At 47.8% G+C, this 27,910-nt stretch overlaps 1 protein-coding gene across 2 annotated transcripts; it reads left to right on the top strand.

Moving 5' to 3' along the window:
- The first annotated feature begins 973 nt into the window (after positions 1 to 973).
- Positions 974 to 27,852, top strand: RNF10 (ring finger protein 10). Of its 2 annotated transcripts, none has more exons than XM_043981369.1 (17): positions 974 to 1,424; positions 13,394 to 13,590; positions 14,657 to 14,856; positions 15,512 to 15,602; positions 16,601 to 16,785; positions 16,869 to 17,005; positions 17,478 to 17,638; positions 20,142 to 20,261; positions 20,605 to 20,872; positions 21,036 to 21,169; positions 21,381 to 21,498; positions 21,668 to 21,769; positions 22,537 to 22,686; positions 23,827 to 23,927; positions 25,892 to 25,949; positions 26,065 to 26,223; positions 26,645 to 27,852. In XM_043981369.1, the coding sequence occupies exons 1-17, from the start codon at positions 1,256 to 1,258 to the stop codon at positions 26,719 to 26,721; spliced, it is 2,427 nt and encodes an 808-aa protein (XP_043837304.1). In that variant the 5' UTR covers positions 974 to 1,255; the 3' UTR covers positions 26,722 to 27,852. The 2 variants fall into 2 exon arrangements, with proteins under 2 accessions (XP_043837304.1, XP_043837310.1); XM_043981375.1 differs by having other exon boundaries at positions 975 to 1,424; positions 20,608 to 20,872.
- The last annotated feature ends 58 nt before the right edge of the window (positions 27,853 to 27,910 follow it).

Here is a 27,910-nt window from a genome sequence, read left to right as displayed (position 1 = left end):
TATACAAAGGTATATGAACAGTGCTGGGTGCAGAGTAGGCCCTTAAAATCCTTATTTAATGGAGCACCCGAACACAGTACCCATGTGTTGATCTACCAGTGCTTATGCAATACAGGTATCCATGTACAATGCATGGCCCGGAGTAATAACATAGTAATAGATGTTAATTGAATTGAATGGAGACAAGTAGATACATGTATGCCTGCCTAGATAGACACATACATATGCATGCACACCTGTCCATGATAGGCACATCAGACCGTAGGAGCCTAAATGCTTCTTCAACTAAACTATTTACATCTAGGTCATCTCGAGAGTTCGCACACACAGACGGAGACCGAGACCGAGACCGAGACCGAGACAGCACACCTCCCCTGGCCCCTTAGCGATGCTGTTTGTCCACGTGGCTCTTTTTCCCATTGGAGCAGTTCCCAAGCCGTCCACAGCACTTAGCATGCCTGGCTGGTCTGGTCCGGTGGCCCGTGAACTACAACTCCCACAAGGCTGTGCTGTGGGGCCGGCTTGATAACGTGAGAGGCCAGGGAGGTTGAGCTGTGTAATTTGTTTGGGAAGGTGGCGGGGCAGGGGAACGGAAACCTGTCCAAACTACATTTCCCGGGATGCTCCTGGCTCGGCGTGCCTGGTATAAATAGTGCATCCGGGTTCTCGGCGGCGCTGTTTGGCGACTCGTCGCCATTCCCGGAGCAGCTCGGCCTCGGCCCCGGCCCTGAGGCGAGGCGAGTCCCCGACCCCCGCCCCACTGCCCTCTCCCCTGCCCAGCGGCGGGAGAGCGAGAGTGTCCGGCCGGCCGGCGGGCGGGGCTCGCGGTCCCTCCATCTCGCCCCGTCCTCCTTCCCTCTCCTCCTCCCCGTCCTCCCTCTCCCTCTCCCTCTCCCTCCGCTCCGCCCCGCTCCGCCAGGCCCGGCCCGGACGTCCGAGCGCCGCCGCCGGCCTTCGCCGCCAGGCCCTAGCCGCGCCCGCCCCGAGCCGCCCCGAGCCGGGGAGCCCTCCGTGCTCCGCGTCCGCCCCGATTGAAAAGCCGAGGAAGGAAGCAAGGACAATGTCGCCATGAAGGCCGAGAACCGCTGCCGCCGCCCCCGCCGTCCGCCGCCGGCCCCCAACGCCATGAGCCTGGCTCCCCGCCGCGCCCGCTCCGCTCCGACCGAAGCCGCCGCCGCCCCCGTCTTCCCCGCCGCCGCCGCTGCCCCCATCGCCGCCGCCCTCGCTGCCCTCGCCGCCGCCGAGGCCCCCGTTGATGCCGCACAGCTCGCTCAGCAGCAGCAGCAGCAGCGCCGCCCCCGACATGGACAAGAACAGCGGGCCCCCCAGCTCCTCCTCAGCCTCTGGGGGCTGCAGCAGCAAAGGACAGCAGCCGCCCCGCGCAGCCTCGGCGGGGCCTGCCGGCGAGTCTAAACCCAAGAGCGGTAAGGGAAGGGAGCGCGCGCACGCGGGCGAGCGGGCGAGCCGGCTAGCTGCAAGGGTCTCCCCAGCGGAGGAGGCCGGCCAGGATTCCCGCAGCCGTCCCTGGCCAGCCTGGCCTCGGGACACAGCGCAAGGCATTCTGCCTCTCTGGGCCTACTCAGAGGCGCTGGGGCTGTATGAGTCTCCTCTGGCTAGGTGGTGGGTTCGAATGCTGCCTCTCACGCTAGCAGTGTGACCCTCAACAAGTCCACTGGCCTCGCTAGTTCTCTTTTCCTGTTATTGTGAGGACCAAATGAAATGACATGCAAAGTGCTTTACAAGCGTTAGCCATTAGTATTCGCTGACTAGCTTGGAAAGAATTATAGATTTGTTTTGAAACCTGAAGATTTGGGTTCTAATCCAGGCTAGTTTAGAGTAGAGAGTGCTCAACTTGGCCATTCGGCTTCAAATCAGGGATATTCAAGTCAGCGATATCTGGCTTCAAATCCCTCCTCTGACATTTAATAGCAGCATAACCAGATCTCAGCCTTAGTTTCCTTATCTGTAAAATGGGAATAATAGTAGTACCTAGCTGGCTAGATGACTGAGTGGATAGAGAGAGGGTTGGGTCTGTAGTCAGGAAGATCTGAGTGCAAATCTGACCTCAGACTTTTATTAGCTCTGTGACCCTGGGCTAGTCACTTAACCTGTTTGCTTTAATCCACTAGAGAAAGAAATGGCAAACCACCACAGAATTTTTGCCAGGAAAACCCCAAATGGGGTCATGAAGAGTCAGGCACAACCGAACAACAATAATAGTGCCTGTCTTGTGAAGATCTAAGGAAATTACATAGGCCATCCTAGAAGCATTTTTCTGTTCCATTTTCTGTCTGCACCTGAGGCCATCAGTTTAGATTCCTGTGAGGAGCTTACTTTGGCCATGCAAATCTCCCAACTTTTCTGCAGTTTGTAAATTTGGAGAATTATCTCTAGACCCACCCCAGACTTGTCCACAATGATTTGGCAATTCATTTATGTTTGAGTCTGGACTTTAACCTACGCCCTCCTGACGGCAAAGCCAGCTTTTGCTACAACTGGCCTTTGAAGCCATTGATACCATCGGTTTTACTTGTAGTCATACTTACTCGTGTATCCTCAAGCAAGTCTCTTTGAAAGTCAGGGTTTATTTTCATTTTTTATAAAACTGAGTAGGAGGGGCAGCTAGGTGGAGCAGTAGATAGAACACCAGCCCTGGAGTCAGGAGGACCTGAGTTCAAATCTGGCCTCAGACACTTAACACTTACTAGCTGTGTGACCCTGGGCAAGTCACTTAACCCCAATTGCCTCACCCAAAAAAACCCCAAAACAAAACTGAATAGGGAGGAGGCACCTTCTGGTGACTTGGTGGAGGATGGGGTGGGATGACAGCTCATCTCTGAGGTAAATAAAGGGCAGGGTGATGCTAGACGAAGAAGGCTGCATTTGGAGCCTCCAAGGCTTAGATGGGCCACCTCACAGCTGTTTGATTTTGGACATGACACTCTTCCTTGTCAGGTCTGTTTCCTTCTCTAGAAAATGAATGGATTGGATTTGGTCATCTCTGTGGTCCCTTCCAGCTGTCCAGGCAGGGTCTCCGAGGTGGCAGCTCACTGTGGGTCCTTAGGATGAGGGTCCTGGCTGGAACCCTGTCCCCACCAGTTACCAGCTGTTTGAGCAGTTCCCCGAACTGGGTGGGTGCATGGGTTTGGACTCAATGAAAGCCTAGTATCCCTTTCAGGTTTTTTTGGGGGGGAGGGGCTGTGAGGGTTAAGTGACTCGCCCAGAGTCACACAGCTTGTAGGTCCTCCTAAATCTAGGGCTGGTGGTCTATTCACTGTGCCACCTAGCTGCCCCCATCACCTTCAGTTTTAAAGGCAAGGGGCTCTTCTCTTGGGGGGCGGGGGTGGGGGGCTGGTGATCCTTCTTTAGGGAAAAAGGTCTGAATTTGGTGCCTCCTGAGGTCTTGATCTTGGCCTCATTTTCTTCACCTAGGGTTGGATTGTCTAGCACATGGTCTGTCCCAGGTTGGGTGAGATGATTTCCAAGGTCTTATTCTCCATGCGGGTGGGGTGGGACTGATGTGGGGGAGGGGGGGTTTGCATCTCTTAAGGCCACCAAGCTGGAGTGGCAGTTGGAATTCCCTGGGCTCTTCCCCGGCCTTGCCTAACTTGGAGCTAGTCCTTGACCTTCCTTTAAGTGCTCTTTGTGTTTCAAAGCTTTGACCTGGGAGTGTGTGGAGGTGGGGTGGGGTGGGGTGGCTTTCAGACCAGGTGATTCACTTCTAAGGTTGGAAGTCAGCTTGCAGTGTTGCTTGTGCTGTTTACTGAAATTATTAAGAGGTTACATAGCTTCCATTGAAGTCTGAGTCTTTTCTTTAAAGGCCCCTTATTGATTATAATTCATTTGTTTCAGGTTTTCTTCCCTAGCACGTAGTCCTTGCAGAGCTGAGAGATGTTGACTCCTTTCAGTTCCCATTCATTTAGTGCCAGAGATTGTTCATAGCCGCTTGTCTAAAAGTCTATTCAAGTGCTTAACTTCCTTCTTTATTGACTACTGGGGGGTGTAGGTCTGAAAGGGGCTCTGCTATTTACTACCTGTGTAGCTTTGGCAAACCGACACCATTCCCACCCTCCATGTAAATGTTTGGGCAGCTTGGGTGGCCCAGTGGACAGAGTGAACAGCCTAAAGTCAGGAAGACTCATCTTCTTGTTTAAATCTAGCCTCAGACACTACCTGTGTGACCCTGGGTAAGTCACTTCGCCCTGTTTGCCTCAGTTTTCCCATCTGTAAAATGAGAAGGAAATGGCCAAAAAAAAATCTCACATTGGGTTAAGAAGAGTGGGACAGGATTGAACAACAGTGAAGGCCCCTCCTCGCTCTAAATCTGTGATCCTCTTATCTGTGTGATTTGGAGGATGTAGGATTAGCCATAGCTGACATTTATATGGTACCTTAGGGTTCATTTTTATCTCACTGTCCTTTCAGCTCTAGATCTATGATTTTAGGGTCTGGGTTACCTTGGGCAAATCTCTTCCCTACCCATGGCCTTAAGGGTGGGACTAGATAAGTCTCCCCTCTCTCCATCCTATTAGGCTGATCCTTTTCCTTCTGTGAACCTGGAACATTGGGCTTTATGGTCTTTACTGACCCTCCCATTTCATCCAGTGGCCTTGTCTTTTCAGCTGTTCTTTCCTTCCTCTCAGAAAGGGGAGGGGCAAAGAGGTAATTTGTGGGAGCATCTGGTCACCAGGATTTCCCTGAGGAACATGTGCCATCTTCAAGAGTTTCAGTGAAGAATTTTGTTCACCAATGGTACCTTTTCTGTCATGTTTACACATTTGCTCTTCTTGTGCCTGCCTGTGGCCTCCCATTTTAGCTCCCTAGAAGAGAATTTAGAACTGGACCATAGACATCATCTGTTCCCACTCCTTCATTGTACAGATGAGGAAACTGAGGTCTACAGAAGGAAGCAAGCCGCCCCTGCTTAGAACCAGGCAGTAAATGTCAGCAGTAGGCTCTCTAACCAGGCCCACACCCCCCACCCAGTGGGGCAAAGAGTGACTTGCCCAGGGGCCACACAACCAGTAAGTGTCAAGTGTCTGAGGCCGGAGCTGAACTCAGGTCCTAGTCCCATCCACCGAGCCACCCAGCTACTCCCAGAGGCTTTCCTGACTCCAGGGGTCTTTTTGTAAGACATTACTGCCTCCCAAGGGCTTGTTCTAGTTTTACCACCAGCTGTGACGTGGGCCTCAGTTTCTTTCTTTCTTTTTTTTTTTTTTGCGGGGCAATGGGGGTTAAGTGACTTGCCCAGGGTCACACAGCTAGTAAGTGTCAAGTGTCTGAGGCCGGATTTGAACTCAGGTATTCCTGAATACAGGGCCGGTGCTCTATCCACTGCGCCACCTAGCCGCCCCGGGCCTCAGTTTCTTTATTTGTAAAATGAGGGATTTGAACTAGATGATTTTAAAGTTCACTGTTTATAAAGTGTGACTCTGCCCTCCTCATGCCTGCCTGTCATAGAGAATTTTAAAGCTTCAAGGAACCCCGGAGATCATTTTAATTCAGCTCGATTATTTTCCGTAGTAGAAAATAAAAACCCAGAGATAGGAAGTGACTTGCCCAGAGTCTGACACAGAGCCCCAGGCTGCTTCCAAGTACCATCCTCCTTCCTGCCTCAGGGGCCTGTCTCCTCCCTTCCACCCCTTTCCCCAATTTACTTTCTTTCTTTTTTTTTTTTTTTTGGTGAGGCAGTTGGGGTTAAGTGACTTGCCCAGGGTCACACAGCTAGTAAGTGTTGTGTTTGAGGCCAGATTTGAACTCAGGTCCTCCTGACTCCAGGGCTGGCGCTCTATCCACTGCGCCACCTAGCTGCCCCATTTACTTTCATTTTAATTGACTTTGCAGTAGGCTAAACCCAATTCACACAAATCAGGATTAGAACATAGATTGGTACTGGAAGAAAGGCATGTCTACAAAAGTTGAGATTTAGCTCAGAGTCTGAGAGACAGCATAGAGGTGCCTGAACTGATTTTAAGTTGGTAATATGCCAGAGAAGCTCAGAGTAAAGGCTCGATAGTTTGGTTTTAAGCAGTTTTAATATTCTGCTTTGGGGCAAAGGAGCCATCAGGCAGCACCCCTTTACAGAGCAGAGATCTCCAAATGAGGCACCCCCTTCATTTGTTTTTTTTTAAGTGTCTGAGGCCGGATTTGAACTCAGGTACTCCTTAATCCAGGGTTGGTGCTCTATCCACTGAGCCATCTAGCTGCCCCACCCCATTCATTTGGGATCAGAAACGAACAAATTGTAAGTGGGGGCCATGGATGTAACCTGCCTCGGACCTTGGCAAAATGATCATGGCTACCATTTATCAAGTGATTTCAGGTTCACAAAGCACTTGATGCATTTGTCAACTTCTCACTGTTTATTCCATTTGACATTTGCTTATAGAACCAGGGTAATGACTGCAGATCCATGGTGCCTGCCCTCTCAGATCATCGCAAATTTAGAAAATGACAGAAACGCCTCAGGCACATTAGTGTCCTTTTCTGAGCTGTGACCGATGAGTGCGGTGAACAGTGAACATCAGGCCTGGGTCTGGGACCCACTTTGAAGTCGAGGGGTGATCACCTGTTATTGGGCAAATACCTGGGAAAACATTAAACATGCCTTAAGGCCCCTCATCTTGATGGAAAGAGAAGGCAAGGATTGTTTCCCTTTTGCACTGTATCCTCAGGTCACAGCTGCCTCTGACCTCTGGCTTGCCCCATTCAGGCTTCCAAATATGCAGCTAATTTTGCCAAGTCTTCATTGACAAAGCTTCACTATTTCTGATCCAGCATTTAACAAGGTCCTTAAATGTATCCTTAGGAAGAAAGTGTGTGAAAGTCAGCAACATCATTAGAAAAAAGCTTTTTATCCAAGGTATGTTACCTGTGCTCCTGCCCTGGAGCTTGTTGGGTCAGTGAGCTGAGTTTTGCTTTTGTCCCCAGGATGGGAGAGTCTTGGGCCTGATGAAGCAAGCAAATATTTGTATTGATTTCTTGGAAAGTCCTATGCTGGATAAATACCAGGGAGTCGTTCTCATGACCTGAAATATTTTCTGTCTGGTCCCTTAAATTCAGTACTATCTTTTCCAAGATCTTAGCTATTACTTTTTTTTGTGTATGGAAATGAATTTTATAACCAGAGTTCATGATTTTCCTTAGTCTTGTGTAAACACACTGCAGATAACCTCTTAACAGAAGTTTTTGTTTAAAAAAACTTGTTCTGCCTGTGTTTATTCATTCTGTCTTGTATTTGCTGCCATTGAGAAAATTCTGGCGTGTGCTTGTCTTGAAATAGCTCTTCCCTAGCAAACCTAATGTAAAGGTTAAAGGGTAAAATTCACTGTGATTGTTTTTGGGTGTTTTAAGTATTGTTGGCTAGTTTTCAGGGTTGTATTGAATTCCATGACTCCCTTGTTGGTGAGAGGCAGAATGTGTGTCTGTTAACATAAAACCTAAGAATAGCATTGACAACATGTGCTGCTGTTGACAGCCTTTCCCCCAGTGAAAGAATGGAGTTCAGAGTGATTTCATAAACCCATGTTGAGCCCTTTGGAAGCTCCCTTCCACCCAAACTCTACCAAGTAATCTTTTTTTTGGGGGGGGGGTGAGGCAATTAGGGTTAAGTGACTTGCTCAGGGTCACACAGCTAGTAAGTGTAAAGTGTCTGAGGCCAGATTTGAACTCAGGTCCTCCTGACTCTAGGGCCGGTGCTCTATCCACTGCACCACCTAGCTGCCCCTACTAAGTAGTCTTTACAAATGAGGAGCTGGGCAGGTGTGAGGGGCACACTTGTTATCTCTTTGAAAGAGAAGGAAGGGGGGCAGCTAGGTGGCGCAGTGGATAGAGCACCGGCCCTGGATTCAGGAGTACCTGAGTTCAAATCCGGCCTCAGACACTTAACACTCACTTACTAGCTGTGTGACCCTGGGCAAGTCACTTAACCCCAATTGCCTCACTAAAAAAATAAAAAAATAAATTAAAAAAAAAAAAGAAAGAGAAGGAAGGGAAAAGGCTGGACTCTTCATAACTTTCCTTCCCTTCCTTTCCTTCCTTTCCCACACAAGCTGCTGATTGTTTAAGATACTTAACTGGGGAGATGGAAAATGGTCATGCCCATGCCGTCTTAGTTTGAACATGCAAACCTGACTGCATTCATTCCTGCTCTCTGCTGGGGAGGCAGTGCAGCTTACCAGGTAGTGCTGCCCTTGTTCCTGAAACCTGATTAACCTTGTGGCCCTGGTTAAGCCACTTGCCCTCTATGAGCTCAGATTTCCTCTATAAAATAGGGATGTTGAGACTCAAATGAGGTAATAAATGTGAAGCACTTGGCAGACCTTCCAAAAATGCTTTGTACATGTCTTCCATTATCAGTCTACCTGTGTTCCTCCACCTTTCATTGGAGTACTAGAAATAGGTAAACCCAAATGTTTCCTTGGCCTTTAAAGTTGGAGTGGCCCATTCTCTTCTCCAGATATAGCACAGTGATTTTTTCCAGATAAGAGCCCTTACCTTTGTAATATTCCTGTAGCTGACATTTATGTAGCACTTTGAATTTTATAAGTTATAGCAGCTTTCCTGTAATAGTAATAATAGATGTTGTAATTTTTCTGGTAAAGAATTAAAAGACAGCGTTCAAAGAACTATTAACAGTGACATAAATATTCCATGAACATTGCCCAGAAAAAAGTAAGAGAGAGAAGGAAGGGGAAAAAATGAAGGCAAATGAATAGAAAGAAGGAAGCTTTATTATAGTAAACATGAGGCAAAGCCCAGTCATTGCCCCAGAAATCAGCCTCTTACCCCATCCTGGTGGAGGGTGTACCCAATCACTGTAGAAGTTAGCAGAAGTTCAGGTCTTGAGGCAATTCTTTCAGGTTAATAATATGGCCTTCCACTCTGTTGTTTGTGTTACTGTACACCAAAAGGCAGGTTGCTAGTGCATGCTTAAAGGCCTTTAAGAATCCTCAGAATTATACAGGAAGTTTGAGGTGATGATGGCTTCAGAGATTGGAATGATTTTAAACCGAACTTCATTGAGAATATTTGTGTCTTCTAGGCTGGAGTCTTACTGTGTGCAGCTTCAGGAAACCACTTGACTTTTTTTTCCTGAGGTCTGAGGAGCATTTACAGGACTCTTTATGCCCTCTTCACAAACCTGGGAGCCCTTCAGGATGTCTTGTCACCTGCCCACCCAGCCTCCAATCCCAAACCTTGGCTACATAGATTCCCTTGAGTATTTGTAGTCATCCCATAGCAAACCCATGTGCTGCCCAGTGTGATGGAAGTGCTCCTGCTGAGTGCATGGCCCTCCTGTGAATTGGCAGTAGTAGCTTCCTAGCTGTTGCTCTGACCCAAGCAGTAGCAGTAGCACCTGTCCATGCTTTCACAATTAGGGTTATATATGGACATGCTGCCAAACCATTTGTTGTGACTCTTGTTGGAAATGATTTGGAGGTGGGGGATGAGCCTCTGTGGACAGGAGAAATGTAAACGGACAGGCAGCTTTTGAGCCCCTGCTTTGTTGACCTCCACAGATTGTGAGCTCTGAATTTGGGCCGGGTGATCTTGGCTAGTCTGTTTTAGAGCATTAGTCAGAACAAAGTGCTTCCTTTGGGGAGAGATCTGCTCAGTGCTACGATCTTGCTTAACTCTTCGTGGTCAACAGTCTCAAAATGAATCCCTATTGGCCAAGCCACGTCTGGCTGAGGAAATTTTGGTGCCCCCCCCCCCAAGTTATCCTAGCCAGCTTTCCACAAACAAACAACCTCCTTGCAAAAATAGTGCTCTGAGTTTTTATCTGTAGGCCCCAGGCCTGGCTGCACCTGCAATCTTTCCGCTGCTGGTTATGCAGTGTTGGAGATAATATACTCAGACCCACCGTTCTGCTGTTTTGACTTGCTGGCTGTAGTGTAATGGAGGCTAAGAGGGTGGAGTGGAGGATGTAGCAGTTTGAAAATCATGTATTTGTAATGTGGTTAGTTGCAGTCATCTCTGGTGTTTCAGAACGAAGTACTTCCCGGACTTGCTTTCTATCAGACTGATTCTGTAAGCATTAGGAAATTGTTCCTTGCTGGTGTTGTAACCTTAAAGACTGGCCTTCTGGGTGAGTTGACAGGTCTTTGCAAATCAGAGGCTCACCTTAGTAACTTTTAGATCATTATGAGCTTTCCTCACCAGTCTTGTTACTTGAGTGACTCCTCACATACAAATAACTTGCCCAGTGTCCTGAGAAATGTTGAAATGTTTGTAGCCATCTGCTCTTAGCAAGCGATATAGGGATTGAGGAAAGCAAAACTGGAAACTATAGCTAAAAGTGTTTTCTGTTCATCTCCCCACCCCAAAAAATCCCCCCCTTTTCTCTCTTTTTTTTTTTGTGAGGCAATTGGGGTTCAGTGACTTGCCTAGGGTCACACAGCTAGTAAGTGTTAAGTGTCTGAGGCCCTTTCTGAACCCAGGTCCTCCTGACTCCAGGGCCGGTGCTCTATCTACTGCGCCACCTAGTTGCCCCCAATTCTTTTTTTTTTGTGAGCCCCCCCTTTTCTCAAGGTTAATTCCCTGAGAAATGAAGAGTTAGAAATATTTACATCTGAATCTTCAGCTTTTTGAGGAATCGACAACATAATTTCCATGGAACCAGTGGGGATTTTCATGATTAACATCAAACTCATCTTCTTTGAAAATCAGATCCTTTCTAGCATGTAGGACATTTAAGACAGCCCTCTTGGTAACAGTTGTAGAGTAACAAGACTGTTTTAAACTCCATTCAACAGTTTGGAAACTGTAGACCCTGTTTTTGACCAGAATTAATCAGGAATGTGAATGTGGGTAAACCCAGACTGGGTCCCCTTTTTTGTGAAAACTGCTGACTGCTGCCATTTTGCCCGAATGGTAACAATAGATCTAGCTCATAAATCTCACAAAGAGGGTGAGTGTGGATGGTGGAGCTCCCTGAAGAAGCTGACCCAAGCATGGGGGCTGGTGCCCACCCCTGCAGCTGAAATGTGAAGGATGGTGGTTTATCCTCGTTTACTTTTTTGGAAGCTTCATTCTACTATTTGGCATTCAAGTTTAAAAGTCAACTAAGCCATCCTGACTTGTGAGAAATGCCCTTTTCTGGTTTCTAAGGCGAATGTTGGTTTGATCCATACAGTTTGGGGAGAATGTCCTGCACAGCTAGAATTCCGTTCATTTGGCAATCAAAGGCTCCCCCCACCTCTAGACTGCTGTTGATGCTCGATTTCTGTTTTCATGAAGTAGGGAATGGTTTGGGGTTTTGACTTGGTTTGGAGAAATGTCTACTAAAGGGGGAATGGACATTTTTCTTGACACTTTTGTATGCTGCTCCATGCACCCTCATTACTATGACTTATGCAGCCACTGCAGGGTGGGATTGGCAGAACTGCTTTTTACATTTACGGATTACAAAGTGGACCTCCAGGTAAGGAAATTCCCTCTACCAATGCTGCATGGCACCTTCTCTGCAACTTAAGGGTCTTAAAGAGGTGTCGAGAGCCCTGAGAGGCTTAACAGCCAGTAGATGTCAGAGATGGGAGTTGCACCTAGGTCTTTTCTGGTTTGGAAGCCAGCTCTTTAGCTTTGAAGCTAAACTGCCACTTTTACTTTCTTTCTCTGTTTCTTTTTTTATGGGGGTTAAGTGACTTGCCCAGGGTCACACAGCTAGTAAGTGTCAAGTGTCTGAGGTAGGATTTGAACTTGGGTCCTCCTGAATCCAGGGCCAGTGCTTTGTCCACTGTGCCACCTAGTTGCCCCCTTTTACTTTCTTTTAAGGATTTTGAAGATATGCACAATTTTGCTTCACTCACCCGCTTCCCTTCTTGTGTTAAGCTATGTAGGCACAGGTGGAATGGACAGATGAATTAGGAATAGAAGGGTTTTAGAAGGCTTATAGGATTCAGAACTGGAGAAGGACCTTTGAGGTTATCTTGTCGAATTGCCTTATTTTACGAATGAGAAAAATGAGGCCCAGTGAGGTTGTGACTTGGCTAAGTCCCAAAGGTAGTAAGCAGCAGAGCCCATTGAACCAGAGCTCGTGCTATTAGGATCTTGGCCTTTGTTCCAAATCAACACTGATAGAACTGAAGTATGAGGGGAGTATCCTCACTTTTTGGCTGAGAGCTGCTTTAGGGGTTCCTTACCTCTTGACTGATTTTGAGTTTGGTCTAACACATTTTTCATCAGGTGTCAAGCTTGGGACAGGTGGTTGGAAGGTCCCGTGAGTGTTCAGTTTAGGGTAAAAGTCATAGGCATATGTTAGATTTCCTCTAAAGTTCTGTTCACCCTGACTTTTATACTTAAGTCAGTGGTGGGGCATCTAGGGGGCGCAGGGGATAGAGCACTGGCCCTGGATTCAGGAGGACCTGAGTTCAAATCTGGCCTCAGACACTTAACACTCACTAGCTGTGTGACCCTGGGCAAGTCACTTAACCCCCATTGCCCCACAAAAAAAAAAGTCAGTATTGCTATTCTGGTGATATTGAGTTCTAGGGTCTAAACTAGGAAACTGTGTAAGTGGATTGTCTTTATGCCTATTTTATAGCCTGTGAGTTGCTTAGGCTGGAATTATACTTAATGGTCTAAGAAAATGTGTTAGCTCAACACCATAATCTTCTAGGTGAAATATGTCTTATCCTATTCCCTTGACTGAATTTAGCTTTCATCTTTCCTTACTTCTGTGCATGCGTGCGTGCATGTATGTGTTTGTGTTCAGATGCTTTAGCTTGAATAATTTGGAAACAACATAGTTAATTATGTATTTGACTTGGGTTTTATTGCAACTGACTTATATTTTTCTAGTCATTGTGTATGTTGCTCTTGATTTGGTAACAGTTCCTGTAAATCTTCCTGTGTTTTTTTGAATTCCTTCTATTCATAATATTTCTTTTTTTTGTTTGTTTGTTTTTTGTTTTTTTTTTGTGAGGCAATTGGGGTTAAGTGACTTGCCCAGGGTCACACAGCTAGTAAGTGTTAAGTGTCTGAGGTCGGATTTGAACTCACGTCCTCCTGAATCCAGGGCCGGTGCCTTATCCACTGCGCCACCTAGCTGCCCCTATTCATAATATTTCTTACAGCTTAGTAATAGTCTACTTTCGCTGGGTCCTGCATTTTTTGCTTGAGTGTTTCCAAGAGTGATGACTACAAATTCTCTACAGAAAGTAGAGTTATGAGAATCATCCGTAATAGCCCCAATCATCAAGAACAGTGAGGGTCCGTAGAACATAATAGCGGTCTGTAGTTGTGTTCATCCTAAGTTTTGTAATCAAGTAAGGAAGTCTGACGGCCTGGCCCAAATCTAGCCATTGGGATGGCAGAGGGTTGGATGTTGCCTTCTGGCATTTCAGAAGCTGAGACTTTCCATGAAACTTTAACTTGTCTTCTTGCTTTTTAGATGGAAAGAATGCGAGTGGATCCAAACGTTATAACCGTAAACGTGAAACTTCCTACCCGAAAAATGAAAACTTTAACAACCAGTCCCGTCGCTCCAACTCACAGAAAAGCAAAACTTTTAACAAGATGCCCCCTCAAAGGGGCGGCGGCAGCAGCAAACTCTTTAGCTCTTCTTCTAATGGTGGAAGACGAGATGAGGTAAGGCGTGGCAGCCTGCCAAGCGTGTCTCCACTTTGTGAAGATCACCGAAGTATCACCTTTGAGTGCTCGTGTGAGAATGCTGCCGTTCTTGAAACTCTTGCTCCTTCTTCCACAGAGGGTAGCGAACATGCCTTTGGATGCAGGAACATGTTTTCAGGGTGGCTGCAAATTACAGTGTCATAATCACTGGGTTTTGAGGTGTTTGGGGTGATTTGGGTGATGTTAGCTTTGTGTAGATTCTCTTCTTGAAGGACGAGGGATTGTGTCCTCTTTGGAATTTCTCAGGAGTAGAATGACACCTAAGATATGTCCTGGCTGGCTCTTAGCCACACTTTGGTGGCATGACAATGTCTTTCATGATGGGGGTGCTGGGACAGTGAATACACAGTCTGGGCCATGTGCTTTCTACAATGTGTGACATAGAAGTTCTCTTTCAGATGATTGTGTATTTGTACCACCTGTTACATTGGTTTTTAATTTGGTGCTGATAAGATTTATTTCTAGCTAGGGAATTAGTCAGCCCACAAGTTCTAATTCTGTCAGTTTCAATTAAAAATGAATAGAAATGTATCTGAGAGTGGGAGTGAGCCACAGCAGGTTGGTCTCCTGGGGAGTGCAGTTCCAAGGGGCGGCATCAGCGGAGACTGGCCCAGGGAGCAAGTAGCTAACAAGAGGGAGGAGGCAGAGCATCTTGCTGCAGACTTTTGTTTCAAGGAGAAAATGAGATTACAAACCCCTTTGTACTCAGATTTGCACAACAGAGGCTCATGCAGCTTTCTGTTCTTAGATAACTTGCTGCTAGGCAGGAGGGCAGACTGGTCAGTCAAAACGTGATACAGATTTCCCTCTCCAGCTTTTGGGGGCTCTTTTACGTGGCCTGCTTTAAACTGTTCTCTAGGAAGTGGGCACGTGCTTTGTTTTTGTCTGTTTTAATCTGTTAGCTATGGCTGTAGTTTTTCAAATGGTCAAAGTAGAATTTAATGAGTAGTGGGGGCTGTCTGGCATCTGTCATGAATCAGGGCTGGTGTCGTCTTTATCTAAACTATTACCATTTTTTCTCAAGGTAGCAGAGGCTCAACGGGCAGAGTTCAGCCCTGCCCAGTTCTCTGGTCCCAAGAAGATAAATCTAAACCACTTACTGAATTTCACTTTTGAGCCCCGTGGCCAGGCCGGTCACTTTGAAGGCAATGGACAAGGCAGCTGGGGGAAGAGGAACAAATGGGGACAGAAACCTTTTAACAAGGAGCTCTTCTTACAGGCCAAGTGAGTAGAAGAGCAGTAGGCAGAAACGTCAGCTCTCTCGAGGACTTGGTGAAGTCTTTCTCTGAGTGGTTTATGAGGGTGATCTGTGTTTTTATTTGGGGTGGATGGAAGGCATGGTATGGGAGCCAGGCACTGTTTGGTGCAGTAAGGGCAAAGGTGGTGGGGCCTTGGTATCACATAGAGCATAAAGCAGTTTTCTTACTCACATCTCACTCCCTAGAATTGTGATAAAGGTGCACATTGTTCTAAAGATGTGTGGAGCTTACTATAATACAAGGCTTGAATTTGGATTTAGGCCAAGTAGCCATTTGATTTACTCCACTGCTTCCCAAGTCCAGCCCCAGGGGACAGAACTGGCTGCTTAGTCCTTGACAAAGCAGCATTTGGGGCTATTTTTAGTTCTAGGGAGGGTTGGGGGAGGGGCTGGACTGGGTGTTGCTAAGGTAGAAATTGAGTTTAATGGTTCTTATTAAACTCATGTCCACTGGGCCTTTTGTAACCTGCCAAAGTAGAGAATTCTATGCAGTACCTGAGTGTAGAGTTCTGTGTGCAAGATGGTCTATGGGATGGCTTTTGATTTGAAGTTGGACAGCATGACTGCTGTTTGCTAGATCTACTGATGGGCTGCTCTTCCCTCCCCTGATTCCTCTTCCAGCTGCCAGTTTGTCGTGTCTGAAGACCAGGACTACACAGCACATTTTGCTGACCCTGATACCTTGGTCAGCTGGGACTTTGTGGAACAAGTGGTCAGTAGCACAGCTGAGCTTGTTGAGTGGGTGGCTGAGATAATTCAAGGGTTCCCTCCCTCCCTTTGTCAGATCATGTTTCTGCTAGGACTTCTGTGTCCTTCAGAAGAGAATCTTAGTTGTGAAATCCTCACCCCATTTTCCATAGATGAGGAATTCAGCATGTGGCCTTTGAATCCTCACTGGGTCTGGGATGGTTGGGTTAGAGCTGTCTCACTGTAGTTTCTGGCTCTAGTAAAAGGCCTAACCATGTCAGAAAGTAATAGCCAATTGAACTTGGGGGAAGGAGAGATTTGACTGTTAGATGCAGAACGTCTCATTGCATGAGGCATGATCGTATTTGAGCAGCCCGTTTGGACATCAGGCATGCTGTGCACAGAGCTGGGCTCAGTCAGAGTGAAAATATCCCCAAACCTTGTCTCTAGGGACAGAGCCAGCAGACGAATGAGCCACACAGCTCTATTTCCTCATCAAGAGAAGGGAAAAATAAAGTTATTGTTCTAGCTGTTTTCAGTATTATGAATGCTAAGAGTTCTGGAAAACCTTCTAACAGTCTCTTGCTGAATCATACCAGTGGGCCTGATTGATCTTGTAGATCTTCTCTAATGAGAAAGGAGCCCTCTAAGGAATCACTTTTCTCCTCTCCCTACCTTAGAAAGAGCTTGGGGTTCTTGTTGGCATGAAAGTCAGTGCATTTAAAGGCAAACTCAAGCCGCTTCTCTGTTGATTCGAACCAGAATTCTGCTGGCCATAGAATACACTTTAACTTTATGTCATCTGCTGGGGCAGTTTGTCCCAGGAGCTCATGTAGAGATGTCCCCAAATGTCACAGATTGACTTGTAAATGTGATTTACAAATCGTTTATTTCATCTACAACCTAAGAAGCACTAATGTATGAGCATGCAGAGGGTTTCTGAGGAGTGTCTGGGATATTCAGGGAGGGGCAGGTTGGCCCATCTTGACCGCCTTGACCTTTCTCGCTCTTGTGCCTCTCCAGCGCATCTGTAGTCATGAGGTGCCGTCTTGCCCAATATGCCTTTACCCTCCAACTGCCGCCAAGATCACACGCTGTGGGCATATTTTCTGCTGGGCGTGCATCCTGCACTACCTTTCATTGAGTGAGAAGACCTGGAGTAAATGTCCCATCTGTTACAGTTCTGTTCACAAGAAGGATCTCAAGAGGTGAGGATCAGAGGCAGTTCACCAGTCCCTAGAGCTTCACGTGCACGGTATCTCCACTTGACAGTTCTCTTCCCACATTACAGTGTTGTTGCTACAGAGTCACGCCAATACATTGTTGGTGATACCATCACAATGCAGCTCATGAGAAGGGAGAAGGGTGTGCTAGTGGCTTTACCCAAATCCAAATGGATGAATGTAGATCAGCCTATTCACCTTGGAGGTGAGTTACCTGCTTAATTAATAGTACCCTGGCACAACCTCTTCCGAGCCTCATAACTAGGACTTTTGACTTCTGAGTCCTGCAAGTGGTCCCCAAACTCCCAGGTTGGCCAGAATGAGATTCAGATGTAATTGGGACAGAATGATTAAAAAGACAATACAGTACAGATAATGTTAATTTGTAGTTTCCCAAGTTGACATGCAGCCCTTGGATCCTTTTGTTTTGAGTTTGATACCACTATGGTAGACAGCCCCAGTCAGTCTGGTCAAGTCCTGGTTGTGCTGCTGGATGTGGGTTTTCTTATTGGTCTTATAAGACCTGAAAAATGAAATGAAACCTCAGCTTTCAAGCCTGATTAGATTTTATACATAATAATCTCAACCTTGATAGTGATAGATTTTTGCTTTGGTTATACGGTCTTAGCATTAGGTTCACCAAGTCGGGGTTCTGGGTTTTTGTCTTCCTTGGACAGATGACCAGCACAGCCAATACTCCAAACTCCTGCTGGCCTCCAAGGAGCAGGTGCTACAGCGAGTGATTTTGGAGGAGAAGGCAGCCCTGGAACAGCAGCTGGCAGAGGAGAAGCACTCTCCCGAGGCGTGCTTTGTTGAGGCCGCCCTGCAGGAGCTCAAGGTGAGGAGACCAAGCAGGACTGTTGCATTGGAGAGACGAGCTGGATAGAGGACTTAGTATGGAAAATCTCACATGCTGACAGATCTGGGGCTTTTCGGTTTGTGTCTTGGGGCAAGGATGATTTTAACTCACCTCCTATTTCCCATGAGTTAGTTTTGTTCTGCGGCTTGATTAGAATGTATTCTTGAACTCTTAAAGGAAGGTTCACTTGTCTTGAGTAGATTTGTTGCAATTAAACCCCTAAGAAGCTTATTCATCATGTGTTTACTGAGTGCTTCCTTTGTTTGAGGCATAGCCAGGTTCCATGAGGAGGGAAAAGATGAATACGGTATGGTCCCTGCCCCCATGGAGCTGATCCTGGAGGGATAGGTGGTGTAATTAGAAGGAAGGTTGGGGCCCTCCAGGGTGTTGGGATCACAGAAAGGTGCAAACATCCTGTGAGCCATCTGGCAGGGGCACAAAATGGATCTGATCTGACTCAGATCCATCCCTAAGACTTTATTACAAAATCATGAGAGCTCAGTGTAGTAGCAAAAAATTGGAGAAGAGTGCCATTAGAAAAAGAAACATACAAGGAAATGTGGAAAGGGGTGTGTGTGTGTGTGTGTGTGTGTGTGTGTGTGTGTGTGTGTGTGTTTGTGTGTATGTGTGTGTGTGAGAGAGAGAGAGAGAGAGAGAGAAAAGGTATTGGGCACTCATGACTTCAAATGTGTCTTGTGTAGAATATAACTTGCTATCCTGTTTTAGGAAGAGAGAGAAACAAGGTCAGAGGGTTTCTAGACAGACTTGCACATCACAGAAAGGCATCTTTGCTTTTAATTCCTTTGGTTCTTCCTTGTTCAAGAGGAGCCTTGAGGTGGGTGTATTTGGATTGAGATGGAGAGGTAATGGCATCGTGGGATTGCTAACAAGGAATCAACATGTTACTCATAGGGTAGGAACAGCACAAGAGGCACAGATGGGAAAGCACTGGGCAAGAGTTGAGGCTCCAGGGAAATCCAGGTTGGTCAGAGTGTAAAGGTGAGAGAGGGATAGTGGGGGATAAGGTTGGAAGGATAGCTAGGGCCAGCGCATTCACATCTTTGAACGGCGTGTGAAGGAAATGTAAATGCTTGAAGGCCATAGAATACACAGGCAGGGTGAGAGGAGGGAGGGCCCGTACTGGTGGGTTTCTTTGCTTCCAGTAACAGTTCTGTGAGAGATATGGATGAGAAATAGGTTGGTAGCTGGAGGATTAAACGAGGTAGGACAGATGTGACAGGTGAGCTGTTTCAAAGATGGCATAGTCAGGACTTGTTGTGTAGGCAGAAGGCGGAGATCGAGGTAATTCTTGATGTCAAGCCAAGGAGTCTGGGAAGAGGAGGGGGCCATGGACCAAACCAAGAAAGTCTTGTTGAGTTTGAGGGATGGATTCTACTACCCAGATGGCATTTGGGCCCCAGGCTCAGTGTACCCTTCTCTGTGTTAGGAAGGGCGGTGGGGTCTCTTACAGAAAGATATTTTAAACATTTTCTTTTGTATCAGACAAAACAGATACGTCCCATCCTCCTAAATGTGCGGTTGTTTGACAACCAGAAAGGGAGGCTGGGTCTTTTGGATATTACAGTTGCCTCTGTGGCTTGGTGCAGTCATCACATATGGCTTGGGTTTTTGGCTCTGCTCTCTGCCCTTTTCTTGGAGCATTTTGGTTCACTGACATTTTTCCTGTAGAGCACTTTACACTTGAAGGTTTTCCAGGTACCCCTGGGAGAGCTGAGCCTGGAGGAAATTGCCCCTTTTTAGGCTGCTTGGTTCCCCTCTGGTGACCCCTGCTGGATATTTAGAGCATTGAGAATGGCAGAGACAGGTGTTGTGTTTCTTAGAAAAGGAACCTGAAGTGGATAGAGCACTGGCCCTGGAGTCAGGAGGACCTGAGTTCAAATCTGGCCTCCAACACTTAACACTTACTAGCTGTGTGACCCTGGGCAAGTCACTTAACCCCAATTGCCTCACTAAAAAAAAAAAAAAAAGAGGAACCTGATTCTCGAGTTAAAACCACATGTCCTTCTCAGCAGCTACAGGCAGGCTTGCTAAAGCGTCCTGCCCTCTGCCTTTGGGGCTGCAAACACTAGTGGTGAGCATCCTTCTCACATGTCCTCTCAGTTATTCTTACTCACCAGGAATGACAACTCTGGGCAAAGATGCCATTGGGCCTGGATTGGCAGCAATCCAGAGATTGTTTAGTCAGAGAAAAAGGCTGGGGCCAGGACGGCGAGGCCGCCTGCCCACCCACCAAGGAAGGGCATCTCCGGCTCCCAGAGAACTTCAGGCTCTGTGCCTGTCCCTGTGGTGTGGGGTCCTGACCTGGGATTCTTGAGCTTGTATGACATAAACCATCAGCTTGGTTAGGCTACAAGCTGCCCTTATTTCGTCTTGGGAGAGGATGTTATGGTTCCTTTCCTTGCGAGAAGAATTTTATTTTTCAACACGATGGGATGAACCCCACAATTCTCTCTTGCATCAGGTTCGAGAGGATTCTTTATCAGGACTGGACGGAGCCAGAAGCGACCAGGTCACCGATGTTGTCACAGCAGTAGAAGAACTGGCCCTGGACAAAGAGCCACTGCTGCAGCCCAGCCCCCAGGTGGGTGTGCTCCTTGATGCTGATTGGCCTGTGCCTTGGCTTCCCTGTCACTGTTGGTGAGCTTGGAGACAAGCACCTTGTCTCGGTGACTGGGGCTCCCTACAGCCTTAGCCATGTGCTCATTCACTTTTCACATCTCTGACACAGAGAGGAGTAAGTGATCAGAGCCCTGCTTTCAGTCTTGGGGAAAGAGAAGCCTCTCAGAGGCCAGCCAGGCGATTAACCCGAAGGAAGACAGAATGAGTGCCCGGAACCCGCTGGCTTGGCTCTCAGGCCTGTGCCTTTTTCATGGGATGGTGCTGGTGGGTCTTCTTAGTAGCAAGTGGCTTTGCTTTTGTTTTAGCAGTCTATACTGGAGTATCTGTCTGCTTTTGATGAAGAAATGGTGGCCCCCTGCCCTGAAGGATCCTCTCCTCCTCTTCCCTCTCCCCATCTGGTGGAAGAGGAGGAGGCAGTGACTGAGCTGGAGCCTGGGGTGGTAACCGAGGTGCATGACCCAGAGATCCTGGATGGCCCTGGGGTAGAAGGGACCACTTGCAGCAAAGTCGGCCAGCAGGAGACCAAGGAGCCCACCCTTGGTACCAGCTCTCCTTGTTACTACTTCTATCAAGGTTAGTGACACAAAGGAGGCTTGGGCGTCACTGAACGAGCTTTGAGCCTTTCTGTGACTTGGTCCAAAGGAAGATCAAATTCCCAAAGTCGTCTGTTCCCGATCTGACCTTTTGGGAGGGAGGAAGGCTGCTGCTGCAGAGTGACGGTGACTCTCGTCCACAGCGGAGGATGGCCAATACATGTTCCTGCATCCTGTGAATGTGCGCTGCCTGGTGCGGGAGTATGGGAGCCTGGAGCAGAGCCCTGAGAAGATCACAGCCACCGTGGTGGAGATCGCTGGCTACTCTATATCCGAGGTGAGGGCGGGCGCTGTGTGTGCAGTCGTGCTAGGGCACACACAAGCTTAGACCCTTCTAGTGTCCCGGGCTTACCAAATCCTCACCATGTCCTCGGAGCCACTGCTAGCTGTCGTGCTGAGGCTCTGGGCCTGGGACTTCCCTCTCGGATGTTCTCTGCAGCGTGGTGTGTGTAGACCTCTGTTGAACTTGGGCTCCCTTTGCACTGTAGGATGTTCGACAACGGCACCGTTACCTCTGCCATTTACCTCTCACCTGTGAATTCAGCATCTGTGAACTGGCTCTGCAGCCACCTGTCGTTTCCAAGGAAACCCTGGAAATGTTTTCAGGTGAGTGACAAGGATGGCTTCAGCCTGAGGGAGTCATGTTGATGGAGAAGGTTACCTCAGTGTGACCCACCTGGGGCACTGCTGGTTCAGAACAGGGAAAGGTGTGGTACCAGGCCCCTGGCTCTGCCTGCAGCCTTGGCTCATATCATGTCCTGACTCTGACCCATAGATGACATTGAGAAGAGGCGGCGGCTGCGGCAGAAAAAGGCTCGGGAGGAGAGGCGGAGAGAGCGCCGGATTGAGATAGAAGAGAACAAGAGGCAGGGCAAGTGTAAGTTAGCAGGTGGCCAGCCTCTGTAAGGCCGCAATGCAGCAGCCCATCTGGGCCTTGGCATTTTGTCGGGGGAATGAGGGTTAAGTGACTTGCCCAGAGTCACCCAGCTAGTAAGTGTTAAGTGTCTGAGGCCGGATTTGAACTCAGGTACTCCTGAATCCAGGGCCGGTGCTCTATCCACTGCGCCACCTAGCTGCCCTATTCCTATAGCCTTTTGAAGGGCTGCAGAAGCTTTACCTACATCACTGTTTGATCCTCATTTTACAAGTGAAGAAACTCACCCTCAGAGAGGGGATGTGGCCCCATGGTCACGTGCTTGGGGGTCAGCCTTAGGGCTTCAGCTGAGGGTCTCAGGTCATTTCAGCTCTGCAGGCCTTGGGGTCTTCGAGAAGATCTAGTCTAACTCTTTGATTTTTATAAATGAGAATCTCGAGGCCCAGAGAGGGAGAAGCAGCTTGCCTGGGATTCAAACCCAGGGTCTCTGACACTCATCCTGGTGTTCTTTCTGCCATCCCTGATGCTGGTTGGGTTGGGCATGATGGATTTGTGGGCCCTTTGCCTTGTGCTCTAGGTGTTAGAAGAGGAACTGTCAGGACAATCAGCAAAAAGGCTTTTGATTCTAGAGGGACACTAGTGAGGAGAACAGCCTGGCGCTTAGGCTGGGGCGCATTTCTCGGTGCTCCTGTAGCCTGTCCTGCTTCTCTTGGCTGTCCATTTTGGCCTTGGGAGGGGAGGGGTTGATGCGTCCTGCCCTTTCTTTGTAGATCCCGAAGTGCACATTGCTCTAGAGAATCTGCAGCAGTTTCCTGCCTTCAATGCCTGCGCCCCCGATCCGGCTTTGGTTCTCGCCAGCCCCAAGGGCCGAGCTTCCTTCTCACAGTCTCCTCTTAGCAGAAGCCCAGGGTCCCATGCAGGTGAGTAGGTCAGTCATCATCCCCCACTTGGTCACAAGTTACAGAAGTTACTCAGCTTGGATCCCAGCACTAAGCAGCATTGCTGAGGTCATGAGCTCTCCTAGCAGAACGTGTCACCCCAACTGAGGGTCTGATGATGTGGTGGCTGGCTCAGGCAGTGGTTTCGGTGTCAGCACTGGACAGTCCTAGCTGGGAGTGTACACAGCTGTCGAGGGAGAGAGGCAGTTCATTTTCCCAGCTGGTTCTCACCATCACATCCTTGGAGCCATGAATAGACATCATGGGGGCATTTCAGGTTGACATAGGGGAAAATTTCTTTACCATTAAAGTGATTCCAAAACAGAGTGGGCTACATCGGGAGATAATGGGTTTCCCTTCATTGGAGGTCTGTGAATCAGTCTGGTTGGCTGACAACTTGTCATACTTGTGCAGTGGATTCTTGTTCAGGTGTGGGTTGTACTAGGTGGTGCAAGGAGGTACAGTGCATCACCTTGAGCCGTGGCAAGGCTTGGCGTGCCCAGCTCAGCTTCCATCTATTTTAGTTTTTATTCTGGGCAAACACGACCAATCTGGCCATGTCAGATCTACCAAGTGGAGATTTTGGTATCAAACTAGTCTAGTTTTAAGAGGAAGGGCTTGTTAAACATTCCCCACTGGTGACCCCATTACAAATGACAAATTTTTAGGTGACTCCAGGTATGTAACACTGCTTCTTAACCTTTTACTGTTGCCAAATTTTTCATGACCCCCACGTTCAGCCACTTGATGGGGTTTGACCCATAGTTTGAGAAACTTGTTTTAGATCAGTGACTGGGACATGACCTTGGAGCTTGGGAGCCAGTCAGCATTTCAGGTGGGAATTAAGAGAGCTTATGCACACGAAGGCATCTCCTTATCAGAATCCAATTCCTCTATGAACATCATCTCCAGTTCTTTGTGTGGGTCACAGAGCAGGCCTTTTAGCTTTGTAAGGAAGGTGAAAAGGCCCAGCGGGTTAATGTTTAATGATAAATTTAATTTGGTCAAGATCTTCTGTTTGGATTATTTAGCTCAGGTTCTTCTTTTCTTCCTTTTCTGAGGAAATCCAGCAGCTTTCATTAAGTTACTGTTGTGATCAGGTCTCTGGTTCTTCCTTTGCAGACTCTATGCTGGCTTCTTTGTCACCCACTGATGGTCAGGGCAACCCTGCATTCTGCGTTGGGAGCCTGGAAGAAGAGTCTCCATTTCCTTCCTTTGCCCAGGTAAACCTTTTGCCGTTGGAGAAACAGAAGGGTATTTGGCGCTGCTGTTCCTGATGCCCTTGACCTTTCTAACACCCGTGCCATCCAACCTAAGGGAGCTGGTGACTGGGCCCTTTTGCTACCATACGTCCCAAACCCTGACACCTAATTTCCCAGTTCTCTGTATGTGTGTCCCTGAGTGCTGACTCTAAGGCAGAGAGTTTCTGGAATTTCCTCTCTGCGTTTCCCTTTTTGCAAATGGTAGCCATCCATGTTAATGGCATGACAGTACTTCAGATGACCGTTATACGATGGGGGAGTTTTGGTGCTTGTTTGTGCCGGGAAGAGCCCACAGGGACCTTGTGGAAGAGAAGGGTGTGGATGAGCTTTGAAGATTATTGAATTGTGGTTATAAAATATGTCTGGGCTCCCTTCCCTCCCTTTAATTGTAGGACGTTCAGTCCAGGGGGAGATTGGTTTTGTACAGTCCCGTCCTCTTCACTTTGGCCGGGAGTTGTTTTAGGTAGAACCCTTGGCCGCCGAGCCCGGCTGTCTTAGCTGGTAGAACATTTGGAAGTTATTGTAGAGCAGTGGGACTGGAGCCAGTTTACAGGATAGTTTTCCAAGCTTGATGTTTGATAGCTAGTGAAGAGTACTTTGTGGCTGGAGGTTTTTGAGAGAGAATTTTATTTCCCTAGCCGTCTGCTTAGACAGAGTTATTTTATTATTAAACAGTCTTGGTGGGTGAAGTGGTTTGGGGTCTTGATCAGGACAGTTCCTTGGAGCGGCTGGTCTTGGCCTTCCCAGAAGGAGGTTTAAGCTGTTAAGCTGGTGCTGCTAAGTAATGGACTGAAGTTGAACACTGGAATAGGTCGAAATGGGGTTGGTGATAATTGGAGGGGGGTGTAAGATCTAGCAGACAAGTGCCTAAGAGTCTGGCAGTTGTCTTGGGTTTGCTGATTTTCCTCCTTTTCAAATCAGATGAACCTAGAGGGATCAAACAGCAAAGGGATGCTTTATTGGAAAGTTAAGAGCACCTATTAGAACCAGGAAATCCAGCCTGAGAATTATTCTTCGTTCCTGTCTCAAAGCTGTCAAACCTGCTTTCTAGTATGTTAAGAGCTTCCACACATCTGCCTGGTTATGACATTCTTGGCAGATGGCTCAGAGTGGCTTGTGAGCATGACAGACCGGGCCTGTGCTGACGTGGAGGGTGGGTTTCAAGGGGGCAACAGGGGTAGGGCTCTGATTCCAAATGCTCTTGGGAGAAATGTAAAGGCTGAATCTCAGGAGAGCCAATTGCTATTAAAAGGGGAAAGTTACAACTTGGAATAAAGGGGAGTGAACAGTTTGAAGGTGGTGAGATTGAATGTGTTGACAAGAGTTGACCAGGTGTGACCATACTGTAAGACAGCTAGTACTGAAAAGAAGCCCTTACTTAAGTTCCTACTATGTGGCAAGCAGTATGCTAAGCACTTGACAATTATTGATCTTATTTGAGGAGACTTGAGGCTAACAGCCAGCAAATCTCTGAGGTCGAGTTTGAGTTCTGGTCTTCTTGACTTCAGGCCCAACACTTTATCCAACTTTACAACCTTGATGCCTTTGGAACTGCAATATTGAAATGGCTTATCCTTGTCATGCCTGAATTCTTAGACTAGCAGGGATTTTAAAGAGAGTAGGAAGCTATTTAATGGAGGGACTCTGGTAGAACATAGATGGAAGATGTGTGATTTCTGGAGATTTCTTATGCCCTTTTTGAATGCCTTATGTTCTTTTTAATCACTTGTGAAGACATTCAACTAGGTCACTAGGCTGGCTTTAGCATGGACTGTTTTTTATTGAGTACTGATCTAGTCTAGGCTTAGCAATTATTTTCCTTTACTAGCTCAGGGTGAAGGGAAGGGTGTGGGGATGGATGGGAAGCTGGAACTTGCTAGGCTAAATAGGTTTTGTTGTCTTGCCTAACATCTTTTTTTTGGCAGATGCTGAGGGTTGGAAAAGCAAAGGCAGATATGTGGCCCAAAACTGCCTCCAAGAAAGGTGAGAGGGGCTGGTTGGTGGGGGAACACTTGTTTAGAGCCCTAGCTGTAAGAGAAGTCTCGTGGTTCTAGGTGGCTTGGGATCCTTGCACTGAAGGTATTCTGGCATTTTCTAGATGAGAACACTCTAGCTCCTCCTGCCCCTGTGGACAGTGATGGGGAAAGTGACAACTCAGACCGTGTACCTGTGCCCAGCTTCCAGAATTCCTTCAGCCAAGCGATTGAAGCAGCCTTCCTGAAACTGGACAGCCCGGCCTCCTCAGACCTCCTCTCTGGTAAGGGCAGAGAAGCTGACCTGCTCAGGACCTGGTGCACCAGCATCAAATTCAGCAGCTGGCACTGTCGGCTGTTAGAGTAGATTGTGGCCCCCATTTTTAGAGTGCCCCCTTGAAGACCCTTTCTTATCTCTCCTCTTCCCATCCCCTACTTGAGTCATCACGTCTGGCTCTTTGCCTCCATGACATACATCGTCAAGAGGATAGAGAGCTGGGACTCTGCCCGATGGCTGCTTCTTGAGGCTTCCCTCACTTTGGGTCACTTATGGGCCGAGCGCTCTCTGCGCCCGCCCTCACGCCTCTGGCTGCTGGCTCCGTCATTCCACTACGCCTTTAAGAGAGCGTGACTTCAGCTTTCCTGGCTCTGGTTCTTTGAGCCCTGAACCCGAGCTAAGTCCTGTCTCTGTCCTTCCTTTAACAGAAGAGAAGGGAGGAAAGAAAAGGAAGAAACAGAAGAAGAAGCTGCTGTTCAGCACCTCGGTGGTCCACACCAAGTGATGCTCCTGGCCTCCAAGGCCTCTCCGTCTGGTGTTTCCTTTTTCTCTTTGCTTCGTTTTGCTGCTATAGTTTTTAAGGACTTGAGTTTGCACAGATTAGCTCTGTTGGGGGGAGGGGGGGTTTCCACAGATCAAGGGGGAAACCAAAGGAACTAATTTAAATACAGTGTATTTTCCAGCTTCCAATATTTACACCAGAATAAAGTATTGACACTCACATAAACGAACCTTCAGTCAAGGTTTCTAGTTTGTGCCAATTCCATCTCTTGGCCTATGTGCAGGTGGTCTTACCCTTCTAGTCCAGCTTCTAGCGCCTGGGAGGCCAAGCCCTCCCTGGGCAGCTTGAGAGCCATGGAGGCACCGACTGTAGCTGCAGCGTGGGCTCCCAGGGAGAGCTGGACTAATCTGACACCCCCTTTCCTGCTGCATATCTCACAGGGTTCTAGAGGACACGCTAATCACAGTTCACATCTTTCTCTCTTTTTTTACAAGTTAGTCTCTTCTACCTGTTCTGGATTTTCTTTTTCTTTTTTAAAGAACAGAAGGGTGTGGGAATAGATTGGATTTAGGACTTCCAGCTCAAATTGCAATTGTTTTTCTTCTGACCAGCAGAGAGCCTGTAGTGCCAACTTCAGAGGGCTTTAGGCCTCCAAGTACATAGTAGTTGGATTTTGGACTTGGCCTGGGAGAGGGGAGGCTTTCTCCTTCAACCTTGTAACCTAACTCCTCTATCTGAGGGCTCAGCAAGGAAAACTGAACTCTGATTGGTTAGAAAGCTGCAGTGACCACATGCCTGCCTCACCGATGGGGTAGGAGGCACTAACGGGACAGGTCCGAGTGACACAAGCAGGGACAGTTGAGGATTGGGCAGAGGGAACCACTGCTAGTGAGCTAGGATCCTGTGTTTGGGATGCAGGAGGAGGCAGAGCTGGGTGGGAAGCAGTAATGCCCCATATGCTTGTTTGCCTGCCCCCCTCCCTTATTTTCTGGAGCAGTCTCATTAAGTGCTGCGTGGGGTTTGGTTTGAAGCCAAGTTTCAGTGATGTGGATTTTTGTTGTTGTTGAATAAAGTGACCTCTAGGTGTAACGTAACGGCGAAGGCAAACAGTTGCAATAAATCATATGCACAAGAGGAAGCGTGAGCCTTCTTTTTTAAAACAAACCCAACCCAACTTAGGACTGTTGACCCA

Source organism: Dromiciops gliroides, chromosome 1 (assembly GCF_019393635.1).
Source record: "Dromiciops gliroides isolate mDroGli1 chromosome 1, mDroGli1.pri, whole genome shotgun sequence".
Classification (NCBI taxonomy): domain Eukaryota; kingdom Metazoa; phylum Chordata; class Mammalia; order Microbiotheria; family Microbiotheriidae; genus Dromiciops; species Dromiciops gliroides.
Note: the sequence above shows the minus strand (reverse complement) of the source record. Positions and strands in the feature narration are given on the sequence as shown.

What these genes read in the sequence shown, in the direction of transcription:
- RNF10 (XM_043981369.1), top strand. Translation starts at nt 1,256, where the DNA reads ATGCCGCACAGCTCGCTCAGCAGCAGCAGCAGCAGCGCCGCCCCCGAC. An exon ending in TCAGCCTATTCACCTTGGAG is followed by an intron (nt 17,006 to 17,477) that starts GTGAGTTACCTG and finishes TTCCTTGGACAG; the next exon opens with ATGACCAGCACAGCCAATAC. An exon ending in TGCTGCAGCCCAGCCCCCAG is followed by an intron (nt 20,262 to 20,604) that starts GTGGGTGTGCTC and finishes CTTTTGTTTTAG; the next exon opens with CAGTCTATACTGGAGTATCT.